The 14,598-nt window shown below is 44.7% G+C and overlaps 1 protein-coding gene across 1 annotated transcript in view; it reads left to right on the top strand.

Annotated features, from left to right (window-relative positions):
- The first annotated feature begins 490 nt into the window (after positions 1 to 490).
- Positions 491 to 14,598, top strand: part of myripb (myosin VIIA and Rab interacting protein b) — a 56,177-nt gene continuing 42,069 nt past the window's right edge. Inside the window, exon 1 of the mRNA XM_084184331.1 lies at positions 491 to 705. Within this exon, the coding sequence (XP_084040457.1) occupies positions 645 to 705 (61 nt within the window). The 5' untranslated portion in view covers positions 491 to 644. The remainder of the gene's footprint in view (positions 706 to 14,598) is intronic.

The raw sequence follows: 14,598 nt of genomic DNA, 5'->3' as shown, positions 1-14,598 counted from the left end.
GCTGCTTACCTATTGCAGATTCAGTCTTCCCAGCCTGGTGCAGGTCTACAATTTTGTTTCTGGTGTCCTTTGACAGCTCTTTGGTCTTGGCCATAGTGGAGTTTGGAGTGTGACTGTTTGAGGTTGTGGACAGGTGTCTTTTATACTGATAACAAGTTCAAACAGGTGCCATTAATACAGGTAACGCGTGGAGGACAGAGGAGCCTCTTAAAGAAGAAGTTACAGGTCTGTGAGAGCCAGAAATCTTGCTTGTTTGTAGGTAACCAAATACTTATTTTCCACCATAATTTGCAAATAAATTCATTAAAAATCCTACAATGTGATTTTCTGGAATTTTTTTTCTCAATTTTTCTGTCATAGTTGACGTGTACTTATGATGAAAATTACAGGCCTCTCTCATCTTTTTAAGTGGGAGAACTTGCACAATTGGTGGCTGACTAAATACTTTTTTTCCCCACTGTAGGTTGGGGTGCCTTGTAAGAATCCGACAGCGAGTGGGTAACCCCCCTCTACCATCAGTCCTATTAGCCAACGTGCAATCATTGGATAATAAACTGGATGAGCTCCGATGAAGACTATCCTACCAACGGGACATTAAAAACTGTAATATCTTATGTTTCACCGAGTCGTGGCTGAACGACGACATGGATAACATACAGCTGGCTGGGTTTTCTGTGCATCGGCAAGATAGAACAGCTGCCTCCGGTAAGACAAGGGGTGGCGGTCTATGTCTATTTAATTTATTTAATTATTTATTTAATTGTATTTATTTATTTTATTTGTGTCCTCAAAGCTGGTGTTTGTTGGATATATTGGCACGGTTTGTCGGCCCTCGACTTCGTCTCGGGCCTAACAACACCTGTGCCAATATATCCAACAAACACTGGCTTCTAGGGCATTATCACTTTTATACAACGGGTTACCAACATATTCAAATCATGATTGACATATTTTCATAAAATTTTTTATTTGTATTAATTTATTCGTACTATTTCATCCTTCCACAAGATATAGTCCTGACACAAATCTAGGGTTGCTAGAGACCCAGTCATTCATTCTTTTTGTTCTGTATCTATGGACGTGACCCAGTCGTTCAGTCTTTTTGTTCTTTATCATAGACGACCCAGTCTTTCATTCTAAATGTTCCATTGCCATACTGGCTGGCAACTTTCTTATCCCTTGCTAGCTAGCCAACTACGGCTAACTTACAGTCACGTCAAAAAGTTCAGCCAGAATAACAGCCAGCAAAGTAGCTGCATTTGCATTTGTTTAAGCTGTTTTCTAGTGACATTTATTTGGATACATCCATAACAATAAGCTAATGAGGCGCAATTTTGCCTGGCATAGAAAATGTGCTCACTCGTCAGCACACTGTTGTTCAGAGGAGCTAGCCAACAACACAGCTACAGTTACACAATCACTTCAAACTGAAGCTGGAAAGACTGCAAATTAGCTGCATTTCGTTTTACCTTTTTTCAATAGACTTAAAAAAAAATATATCCATAAAAAATAATGCCAGCTGATTCATGATTTAGACCGGCTGAGAAACACTGCCTGCCTTTCTGTCTCGTCCCGACTCCCGACACATTCATTACTATGGGACAGCAGGAGATCGAATTTGAATATTGAAACAATGTTGCAAATGTCGGAGACAGACAGCAAGGTTTATACAAATCTCCGCTGTTGAAAAACTAAATGTTAGTCTAAAATAAATGTGAGATAATGTCTAGATGCTTTTTATAGTGGAGATCAAGTTTGTAAAGTGCCTGACTGGGTTGATGAGACAGTGGATTGCGCAGTTAGAAGGAACAGAGTAAATAGGCATTTTAACGTCATAGATATAGCTGGTGGTAACTTGTGGAATAGACACCGGCTGGAATGCGGTTTTAACCAATCAGCATTCAGGATTAGACCCACCCGTTGTGTAATTGTCATAACAGCTGGTGCACAAAATCTAATATTAAGGAAGTCTCAAGGTTTTGCTCGCCTGAGGTAGATTATCTCATGATAAGCTGTAGACCACACTATTTAACAAGAGAGTTTTCATCTATATTTTTCGTATTTTTCGTGAATGTCAACATTCACAAAGTCGCAGGGCCAGACGGATTACCAGGACATGTACTCCGAGCATGCGCTGACCAACTGGCAAGTGTCTTCACTGACATTTTCAACCTGTCCCTGACCGAGTCTGTAATACCAACATGTTTCAAGCAGACCACCATAGTCCCTGTGCCCAAGAACACCAAGGTAACCTGCCTAAATGACTACCGACGCGTAGCACTCACGTCTGTAACCATGAAGTGCTTTGAAAGGCTGGTCATGGCTGACATCAACACCATTATCACAGAAACGCTAGACCCACTCCAATTTGCATACCGCCCCAACAGATCCACAGATGACGCAATCTCTATTGCACTCCACACTGCCCTTTCCCACCTGGACAAAAGGAACACCTACATGAGAATGCTATTCATTGACTACAGCTCAGCGTTCAACACCATAGTGCTGTCAAAGCTCATCACTAAGCTAAGGACCCTGGAACTAAACACCTCCCTCTGCAACTGGATCCTGGACTTCCTGACAGGCCGCCCCCAGGTGGTAAGGGTAGGTTACAACACATCTGCCACGCTGATCCTCAACACAGGGGCCCCTCGGGTGCGTGCTCAGTCCCCTCCTGTCCTCCCCGTTCACCCATGACTGCATGGCCAAGCACGACTCCAACATCATCATTAAGTTTGCCGACGACCCAACAGTGGTAGGCCTGATCACCGACAATGATGGGAGACAAAGGAGATGATCGTGGACTACAGGAAAAGGAGGGCCGAGCACGCCACCATTCTCATCGACGGGGCTGTAGTGGAGCAGGTTGAGAGCTTCTAGTTCCTTGGTCTCCACATCACCAGCGAACTGTCATGGTCCAAACACACCAAGACAGTCGTGAAGAGGGCATGACAACACCTATTCCCCTTCAGGACACTGAAAATATTTGGCATGGGTCCTCAGATCCTCAAAAAGATCTACAGCTGCACCATCAAGAGCATTCTGACTGGTTGCATCACCGCCTGGTATGGCAACTATTCGGCCTCCGTCCGCAAGTCACTACAGAGGGTAGTGCGTACAGCCCAGTAAATGACTGGGGCCAAACTTCCTGCCATCCAGGACCTCTATACCAGGCGGTGTCAGAGGAAGGCCTCAAAAATTGCCAAAGACTCCAGCCACCCTATTCATAGGCTGTTCTCTCTGCTACCGCACGGCAAGCAGTACCGGAACGCCAAGTCTAAATCCAAAAGGCTGCTTAACAGCTTCTACCCCCAAGCCATAAGACTCTAGAATAGCTAACCAAATGGCTACCCGGACTATTTGCATTGACCCCCCCCCCCCCCCCCCCCCCCTATTTTTAAAGCTGCTGCTACTCTCTGTTTATTATCTACATATTACCTCAATTACCTCGACTAACCTGCACATTGACTCTGTACCGGTACCACCTGTATATAGCCTCGTTACTGTTATTTTATTGTTGCTCTTTAATTATTGTTATTTTTCTTTTTCTTTTTTAATTTTTTACTTCAGTTTTAGTAAATACTTTCTTAACACTTATTTTTCTTAAAACTGAATTGTTGGTTAAGGGCTTGTAAGTAAGCATTTCACTGTAAGGTCTACACCTGTTGTAGTCGGCGCATGTGACAAATACAATTTGATTTGATTTGATTGCGTCAACCAATGGTTGTGTGCCACGCCATCGACTGCACAGTTGGGCATCAGATTGCTAAGTCATATTATGGGGCCAGGCGTAGTGAGATCTGGCAGACGTCTGCATTGTAGTCAGCCTGGAATGCGGCCATTTTGTTTGTTTGACCTCACACCCCATTGGACCACAATTCGTTGTCAACATTGTTTCCACATCATTTCACCGAACCTTGTCGAAATGATCACGTTCCATCAGCGTTGCATCACTGAATTAATGTTTGTTGACAACTCGATCAAATATCAATCAAGACTGGATGTAGACCTGATGTCTTTTCCCGGTGGGATGGTCATGGATGTTAGAGTAACGATTTGGGAGCATTATCTCGTGGTTGTGTGCTATAACATTGTTCTACATAAACATTTATTGTGCCACACTACCCTATGAAGGCTATCTTGCTTGTGCTGTAAAACTTGATCATGCATGCGGCTCGGTTATCGTGCTGTTGTGGGAATGTTATCGTAGCATTGTGCTGTTTGTGTAAACCTACATAGCATTAAGTAGAGTGGCTTCTTTTTACTGTGTGGTGCTAGCTCTGTCTGACCACTACCCTCAGGCCACACTGAGGCTAGAGAGCACAGAACTCTAGGACATATATGCACAAACAAACGAACGCACACACATATATGAGGTACATTTACATTTACGTCATTTAGCAGACGCTCTTATCCAGAGCGACTTACAGTTAGTGCATACATAACTTTTTTTTTCATACACCCCGTGGGAATCGAACCCACAATCCTGGCGTTGCAAACATCATGCTCTACGAACTGAGCTACATCCCTTGCCGGTCATTCCCTCCCCTACCCTAGACGACGCTGGGCCAATTATGCGCCGCCCCATGGGTCTCCCGGTCACGGCCGGCTACGACAGAGCCTGGATTCGAACCAGGATCTCTAGTGGCGCAGCTAGCACTGCGATGCAGTGCCTTAGAACACTGCGCCACTCGGGAGTCACCTGGAATGCATTTCAATTAACAGGTGTGCTTTCTTAAAAGTTAATCTGTGGAATTTCTTACCTTCTTAATGCGTTTGAGCCAATCAGTTGTGTTGTGACAAGGTAGGGGGGGTATACAGAAGATAGCCCTATTTGGTAAAAGACCAAGTCCATATTATGGCAAGAACAGCTCAAATAAGTAAAGAGAAACGACAGTCCATCAATACTTTAAGAAATGTTGGTCAGTCAATACGGAACATTTCAAGAACTTTGAAAGTTTCTTCAAGTGCAGTCGCAAAAACCATCAAGCGCTATGATGAAACTGGCTCATGAGGAACGCCACAGGAATGGAAGACCCAGAGTTACCTCTGCTGCAGAGGATAAGTTAAGTAAGAGTTAACTGCACCTCAGAAATTGCAGCCTAAATAAATGCTTCACAGAGTTCAAGTCACAGACACATCTCAACATCAACTGTTCAGAGGGGACTGTGTGAATCAGGCCTTCATGGTTGAATTGCTGCAAAGAAATCTCTACTAAAGGACACCAATAAGAAGAAGAGACCTGCTTGGGCCAAGAAACACAAGCAATGGACATTAGACCGGTGGAAATGTGTCCTTTGGTCTGGAGTCCAAACTGGAGTTTGTGGTTCCAACCGCTGTGTCTTTGTGAGATGCGGTGTGGGTGAACGGATGATCTCCTCATGTGTAGTTCCCACCGTAAAGCATGGAGGAGGTGTTATGGTGTGGGGGTGCTTTGCTGGTGACACTGTCTGTGATTTATTTAGAATTCAAGGCACACTTAAGCAGCATGGCTACCACAGCATTCTGCAGCGATACGCCATCCCATCTGGTTTGGGCTTAGTGGGACTATCATTTGTTTTTCAACAGGACAATGAACCAACAAACCTCCAGGCTGTGTAAGGGCTATTTTACCAAGAAGAAGAGTGATGGAGTGCTGCATTAGATGACCTGGCCTCCTCAATCCGCCTATCTCAACCCAATTGAGATTGTTTGGGATGAGTCGGATGGCAGAGTGAAGGAAAAGCAGCCAACAAGTGCTCAGCATATGTGGGAACTCCTTCAAGATCGTTGGAAAAGCATTCCAGGTGAAGCTGGCTGAGAGAATGCCGAGAGTGTGCAAAGCTGTCATCAAGGCAAAGGGTGGCTATTTGAAGAATCTCAAATATAAAATATATTTTGATTTGTTTAACACTTTGTTGGTTACTACATGATTCCATATGTGTTATTTCATAGTTTTGATGTCTTCATGATTATTCTACAATGTAGAAAATAGTCAAAATAAAGAAAAACCCTTGAATGAGTAGGTGTGTCCAAACTTTTGACTGGTAGTGTGTATATATACAGTGAGGGAAAAAAGTATTTGATCCCCTGCTGATTTTGTACGTTTGCCCACTGTCAAAGAAATGATCAGTCTATAATTTTAATGGTAGGTTTATTTGAACAGTGAGAGACAGAATAACAACAAAAAAATCCAGAAAAACGCATGTCAAAAATGTTATAAATTGATTTGCATTTTAATGAGGGAAATAAGTATTTGACCCCCTCTCAATCAGAAAGATTTCTGGCTCCCAGGTGTCTTTTATACAGGTAACGAGCTGAGATTAGGAGCACACTCTTAAAGGGAGTGCTCCTAATCTCAGCTTGTTACCTGTATAAAAGACACCTGTCCACAGAAGCAATCAATCAGATTCCAAACTCTCCACCATGGCCAAGACCAAAGAGCTCTCCAAGGATGTCAGGGACAAGATTGTAGACTGTCAATCTCCCTCGGCCTGGGGCTCCATGCAAGATCTCACCTCGTGGACTTGCAATGATCATGAGAACGGTAAGGAATCAGCCCAGAACTACATGGGAGGATCTTGTCAATGATCTCAAGGCAGCTGGGACCATAGTCACCAAGGAAACAATTGGTAACACACTACGCCGTGAAGGACTGAAATCCTGCAGCGCCCGCAAGGTCCCCCTGCTCAAGAAAGCACATATACAGGGCCGTCTGAAGTTTGCCAATGAACATCTGAATGATTCAGAGGAGAACTGGGTGAAAGTGTTGTGGTCAGATGAGACCAAAATGGAGCTCTTTGGCATCAACTCAACTCGCCGTGTTTGGAGGAGGAGGAATGCTGCCTATGACCACAAGAACACCATCCCCACCGTCAAACATGGAGGTGGAAACATTATGCTTTGGGGGTGTTTTTCTGCTAAGGGGACAGGACAACTTCACCGCATCAAAGGGACGATGGACGGGGCCATGTACCGTCAAATCTTGTGTGAGAACCTCCTTCTCTCAGCCAGGGCATTGCAAATGGGTCGTGGATGGGTATTCCAGCATGACAATGACACAAAACACACGGCCAAGGCAACAAAGGAGTGACTCAAGAAGAAGCACATTAAGGTCCTGGAGTGGCCTAGCCAGTCTCCAGACCTTAATCCCATAGAAAATCTGTGGAGGGAGCTGAAGCTTCGAGTTGCCAAACGTCTGCCTCGAAACCTTAATGACTTGGATCTGCAAAGAGGAGTGGAACAAAATCCCTCCTGAGATGTGTGCAAACCTGGTGGCCAACTACAAGAAACGTCTGACCTCTGTGATTGCCAACAAGGGTTTTGCCACCAAGTACGAACTCATGTTTTGCAGAGGGGTCAAATACTTATTTCCCTCATTAAAATGCAAATCAATTTATAACATTTTTGACATGTGTTTTTCTGGATTTTTGTTGTTGTTATTCTGTCTCTCACTGTTCAAATAAACCTACCATAACAATTATAGACTGATCATGTCTTTGTCAGTGGGCAAACGTACAAAATCAGCAGGGGATCAAATACTTTTTTCCCTCACTGTATGTACAGTGGGGAAAAAAAGTATTTAGTCAGCCACCAATTGTGCAAGTTCTCCCACTTAAAAAGATGAGAGAGGCCTGTAATGTTCATCATAGGTACACGTCAACTATGACAGAAAAATTGAGAAAAAGAAATCCAGAAAATCACATTGTAGGATTTTTAATTAATTTATTTGCAAATTATGGTGGAAAATAAGTATTTGGTCACCTACAAACAAGCAAGATTTCTGGCTCTCACAGACCTGTAACTTCTTCTTTAAGAGGCTCCTCTGTCCTCCACTCGTTACCTGTATTAATGGCACCTGTTTGAACTTGTTATCAGTATAAAATACACCTGTCCACAACCTCAAACAGTCAAACTCCAAACTCCACTATGGCCAAGACCAAAGAGCTGTCAAAGGACACCAGAAACAAAATTGTAGACCTGCACCAGGCTGGGAAGACTGAATCTGCAATAGGTAAGCAGCTTGGTTTGAAGAAATCAACTGTGGGAGCAATTATTAGGAAATGGAAGACATACAAGACCACTGATAATCTCCCTCGATCTGGGGCTCCACGCAAGATCTCACCCCGTGGGGTCAAAATGATCACAAGAACGGTGAGCAAAAATCCCAGAACCACACGGGGGACCTAGTGAATGACCTGCAGAGAGCTGGGACCAAAGTAACAAAGCCTACCATCAGTAACACACTACGCCGCCAGGGACTTAAATCCTGCAGTGCCAGATGTGTCCCCCTGCTTAAGCCAGTACATGTCCAGGCCCGTCTGAAGTTTGCTAGAGTGCATTTGGATGATCCAGAAGAGGATTGGGAGAATGTCATATAGTCAGATGAAACCAAAATATAACTTTTTGGTAAAAACTCAACTTGTCATGTTTGGAGGACAAAGAATGCTGAGTTGCATCCAAAGAACACCATACCTACTGTGAAGCATGGGGGTGGAAACATCATGCTTTGGGGCTGTTTTTCTGCAAAGGGACCAGGACGACTGATCCGTGTAAAGGAAAGAATGAATGGGGCCATGTATCGTGAGATTTTGAGTGAAAACCTCCTTCCATCAGCAAGGGCATTGAAGATGAAACGTGGCTGGGTCTTTCAGCATGACAATGATCCCAAACACACCGCCCGGGCAACGAAGGAGTGGCTTCGTAAGAAGCATTTCAAGGTCCTGGAGTGGCCTAGCCAGTCTCCAGATCTCAACCCCATAGAAAATCTTTGGAGGGAGTTGAAAGTCCGTGTTGCCCAGCGACAGCCCCAAAACATCACTGCTCTAGAGGAGATCTGCATGGAGGAATGGGCCAAAATACCAGCAACAGTGTGTGAAAACCTTGTGAAGACTTACAGAAAATGTTTGACCTGTGTCATTGCCAACAAAGGGTATATAACAAAGTATTGAGAAACTTTTGTTATTGACCAAATACTTATTTTCCACCATAATTTGCAAATAAATTCATTAAAAATCCTACAATGTGATTTTCTGGATTTTTTTTTCTCATTTTGTCTGTCATCGTTGACGTGTACCTATGATGAACATTACAGGCCTCTCTCATCTTTTTAAGTGGGAGAAGTTGGGTAAAATTACAACAACACATTTTTTTAACAAAGTAAACCAAATTACAATTACAAATGTTCCTCATTGAGGATAATTGGAATTGGAATTAGAATTTCAGTGTACATCTTGAATTGACTGGAATTTAAATGGAATTGACCCCTGATGGACTCTGGTCAAAGATAGTGCACTATATAGGGAATAGGGTGCCATTTGGGTTGCTCACCAAGCTTTCAGAAGAATACAAAACGTCTTTATCGTGTATTTCTGCAGCCCCATGGCCTTGACCCATTATGGGTACATATTGACATTCTCTTCCCTTTCAATCTGGTATACGAGGAGGAGGAGGGGGAGGGGGGGAGCACATTCAGAATGGTGAGGAGGACATTCTCAGGGACAAACGCACGCAATGTCACACACACAACGCACTCACACATATGCACGCACGCACACACAAACGAGCAAAATAAAGCCGTAACTCATGCATTCTTTGTATAGAAGAGAACTCCATGTTATCACCCCTTGTCTCAAACACACACGCACAGCCCCCACTTCTCCCCGTTCGTCCGTCATTCCATCAGCCAGCTAGTCAGTCATTCGGTGTGATGCAGTAGTGTGTGTTTCTAACTCTGAAGCTGTATAATCTGTTCAGCTCATCTGAAATGGGAGCCCAGCGGCAGCTAGCAGCTAATCCTATTAACTCCTTGTGTGATGTAAGAGTGGCAGTGGGAGGAGAGGAGGAGAGAGGGAAGGGGAGGGGAGGAGAGGAGAGGAGAGGAGAGGGGAGGAGAGGAGAGGAGAGGAGATCTTAGAGGGACAGCTGGAAAGACAGATTAGGACAGGAGGGCCTTTTGGACTCTATGGGGACACACAGACAGTGGAGCTGATTGGACCAATAGCCAGCCAGCAGTCACGTGGACACACAGACAGAGAGTGGAGTTGATTGGACCAACAGCCCCCAGTCATGTGGACACACACACAGACAGATGAAACTGATTGGACCAACAGCCACCTGTCAGGTGGACACACAGACAGACAGTGGAGCTAATTGGAACAACAGCCACTACCAGTCAGGTGAACACAGTCACCAGTCAACACAACAGCTTTGAAACTCCTAATGCTTCAAACGGTGATATAACTGCCATGACTAGTTGCTGTTCCGGTAGACTGGCTAAGAAAATACAGTGGCCCTATTCCTGCCATAATTGGTATTACCGCTAACAGTAGGCCTAATGGCCATGTCGGATACTTTTGACAATACCAGCCTGTTCCACATCAGCGTTCGAAGTCAGGAAGATGTACCTCTCGGTTCAATCAACTCATCCCTTTAAAGGGGCAATCTGGGATTGGTATATCCATTTTTGAACTTTGATATAGAGCCATTAATTCTTGAAGAACTTATAAAAACCTATAAAAGCCCCATTCCTCCGCTGTTGTTGTTTGAAGCGCAGATTGCCCCTTTAACCCAGTGTGCTATACAACAGTAATACTCCCTAACTCCACACACTCTAACAGGTCAGGCTGATGGGGGGGAACAATGGCATTTGGATGAAGAGAGGATGAGGGCAGATAAAACGTGTCTCCACTGTTCCCACAGCAGGAACTAATCACTCAGAGGACAAAGTGGCCAGGGCGACGGAGGGGATTACTAGCCAGCAGCACCAGCAGCGGGTCCATCACCACCACCCCACTCGGCCCGAGCAGCATGGCCACTCTCCTCTCTCCCCCATTAGGCTTGCTGAGCAGCAGCCTTAACACAAGCTGTCTGCTAATATTACACAAGGATTACCCCCTCCAACTTCAGGGATTAGTACCATCTATACTGTATCCAGTGGCTGGACAGTGGTGGATGAAGAGGGTGTTTGTGTACAAAAGAGATCATGTGATAGGGCGAGTGATGTGTGTTTGTGTGGGGGGGTTGTAGAAAAGGGAGATTGTGTGTCATATTCAAATCAAATTTTATTTGTCACATGCCCCAAATATAACAGGTGTAGACCTTACCGTGAAATGCTTACTTACAAGCCCTTAACCAACAATGCAGTTCAAGAAATAGAGTTAAGAAAATATTTACTAAATAATCTAAAGTAAAAAAATATCTAAAAAGTAACACAATAAAATAACAATAACGAGCAGTGGCGGCTCCTGAAAAAATTCTCAGGGGGGGCAATTTTTCTGATGATTTAGGTGACCTACACACATTTTAAAAAAGATATGTCCAGCAACAACATGAAGACAGGGGCAGCATATAAGTCAATACCAGAAGCATTTATTGACTGATCTCAAAAGTGTTGGCTTACAAAAGCAAAATAAGTTATCACAGTAAAAATAATCAAGGGTGTTCTTTCACATTCCTCAACACTGCATAAACAATATATATTTCCATAAAACACCTCATCTAATTGTGCCACAAAGTTGACAAGTCCAAGAAAAATACCAGGGTTGGTGGAGCCCTCAGTTTCATCTTTGCCTCGCAAAGCTAACTCAAACACTCCGCAAAACTTCACACACTGGATTAGCCGGCTGAGGATGTGGCGGTTCTTGCTAACCTCATCGTTGTGGCGGCGGACAGCTAGCCTGTATCCCTCATCCAGTTGAGTGGCAATGTTCACTTCCCCAAAGCAGACAATCTCAAACAGCTATCCATGTGGGTCTTTGACAGCTCATGTTTCTTAATCTTTTCTGAAAGATGGTGCATGTCCGTTACACCAGTCGCTGTCCAAGCGGTGCTGTCTGCCGTGCCGCCTTCAGGGTGAAAGAGTAAGCAGGGGTAGCAGAAGACTGCATTAGCTACATCGCAGCCTGCTAGCCAGGTTTTTCGTTCGTACCAATTTTTGTAGGACTTTCCCCCTTTAGTAGAAACCTGTTGAATTATTAAATTTGGTCTGGGAGGTCCTAATTGTTTCGTTGCCAATTTATCTTGATTTGTTCGCCGACAAAAAGGAACTTCTTTCAAAGAGACAATCGAGTTGCACTGAACGCTAGCCATCTTGACAGTAGTACGTGAATTGATTGACGCTGCTACCCGCTCTTTTCTTAGTTACGTTCATGGTTATGTTACGTATGACGAAAGCGCGTAAGTGCAAGCCCTCCCGGAACCCATAGAGATTGTATTGAAAGCTCTGATATTTGAAAAAAAAAGATTTTACATGAGAGTCTATGAGAGACTTCTGGGGCGATTTTCAACCTGACTGAAATTGCCCCAAAAGGGGCGGGGCCATTAGCCTGATTGGACATTTAGTGGCAGATCAGACGTCTAGATTAGAACACTGATAACTACTGTTGCCGTGATATAATTGATTAGAAAAAAAATCCCTTCCTTTTCCCGTTTGGCAGTGCGTCGCCCATATCGCCCTAATGAACACACCGCCCCTGATAACGAGGCTATATACAGGGGGTACCGGTACCGAGTCAATGTGCGGTGGTACAGGTTAGTCGAGGTAATTTGTAAATTTAGGTAGGGGTAAAGTGACTATGCATAGATAATAAACAGCGAGTAGCAGCAGTGTAAAAACAAAGGATGGGGGGGGGGGTCAATGTAAATAGTCCATCTGGCCATTTGATTAATTGTTCAGCAGTCTTATGGCTTGGGGGTAGAAGCTGTTAAGGAGCCTTTTGGACCTAGGCTTGGCGCTCCGGTACTGCTTGCTGTGCAGTAGCAGAGAGAACAGTCTATGACTTGGGTGACTGGAGTCTTTGACAATTTTTTGGGCCTTCCTCTGACACTGCCTAGTATATAGGTCCTGGATGGCAGGAAACTTGGCCCCATTGATGTAATGGGCTGAACGCACTACACTCTGTAGCGCCTTACGGTTGGCTGCCGAGCAGTTGCCATACCAGGCGGTGATGCAACCGGTTTGACGCTCTCGATGTTACAGCTGTAGAACTTTTTGAGGATCTGGGGACCCATGACAAATCTTTTCAGTCTCCTGAGGGGGAAAAGGTGTTGTCGTGCCCTCTTCACAACTGTCTTGGTGTGTTTGGACCATGATATTTTGGGACAGGATGGGACTAAGCACGCACCCCTGAGGGGGCCCCCGTGTTGAGGATCAGTGTGGCAGATGTGTTGTTGCCTACCCTTACCACCTGGGGGTGGCCCGTCAGGAAGTCCAGGATCCAGTTGCAGAGGGAGGTGTTTAGTCCCAGGGTCCTTAGCTTAGTGATGAATAGCATTCTCACATAGGTGTTTCTTTTGTCCAGGTGGGAAAGGGCAGTGTGGAGTGCGATTGAGATGGCGTCATCTGTGGATCTGTTGGGGCGGTATACGAATTGGAGTGGGTCTAGGGTTTCCGGGATGATGGTGTTGATGTGAGCCATGACCAGCCTTTCAAAGCACTTCAAGGCTACCGATGTGAGTGCTACGGGGTGGTAGTCATTTAGGCAGGTTACCTTCGCTTTCTTGGGCAAAAGGGTGTGTGTGTGTGTGTGTGTGTGTGTGAGTGTGAGAGAGACATATTGATCTGTCACTAACCATCCATCAGATGTTTTAGGAGGTTTAAGGACAACACACACTCACACACACCTCTCTGTCACACACACACACACACACAGTCACACACACACGCACATCGTATATGGCAGAGGTGTTGTCAGTGTCAGAAAAAATTGAATAGTTTGAGAACAGAACAGAAATCCACCATGCCCCTCTCATCTCAACCCCTAATGGCTGCTGTAATGTCTGATGAGCTGCAGTGCCCCTGGTGGCCAGTATGTTACACTACAACATGCAGCAAATGGAGCAGTCAGGTGTACTCCCAGTCTGTGCATTTCTCTTTCTCTCTCTCTCTCTCTGTGTGCGTTTGTGGTGCCAGATGCTCTGATGTAATTGAAAGCCGTCTGTACTGCCCTTCCTCCTGCTGCTGGAGGAACTTCAGCTTTAAGTGCTCTTTCTCTCTCTCTCACTCACACAAACACACACACACAAACCGGTGCTGTCGTCTGCATTGTTGTCATGGTGATATCGAGTGATTCCTCTGCCAAGCCGTGAGTGGGGAAAAGGTGAGACCGTGGTCAGTGAGAGGAAATGAAACGGGAACAGGGAGGAACACAAAGGAGATAGTTATCTCTCTCCATCTCTATATGATCATTTGACATGAGTAGGGCCCTGTGTTTTGGTTAATCATGTCACATTACCTGTATTTCAACCTTTATTTTAACCCTTTTCCAGAAATGAGAATTAGACCAAAAATGAAAGCAATTGTCTGAAGATGGTGCTGGACCATCTGACATAAAAAGAAAAGGTGACAGTTTGATGAAAAAGCTTTAAATAAAGGTTCAAATCCAGGTAATCTAACATGATTAACCAAAACACAGGGCCCTAGACATGAGATGACATGAGCTTCCTGGTTTGAGGAAAACACGCCCAGTAGAGGTGGGGAGGGGGAGGGGCTCTGCTCAGTGTGAAGGCTTGTAGGGGTTGACAGGAGAGGGTCATGACAATAGCAATGCAGTAGAATGGCATCATTCATGTGTTTGTCATGTGTACATTTGTGGGTTTCACACAGACCTGTTCCGTCTG

This window comes from Coregonus lavaretus (assembly GCF_964263955.1).
Source record: "Coregonus lavaretus genome assembly, chromosome: 2".
NCBI classification, from domain to species: domain Eukaryota; kingdom Metazoa; phylum Chordata; class Actinopteri; order Salmoniformes; family Salmonidae; genus Coregonus; species Coregonus lavaretus.
Note: the sequence above shows the minus strand (reverse complement) of the source record. Positions and strands in the feature narration are given on the sequence as shown.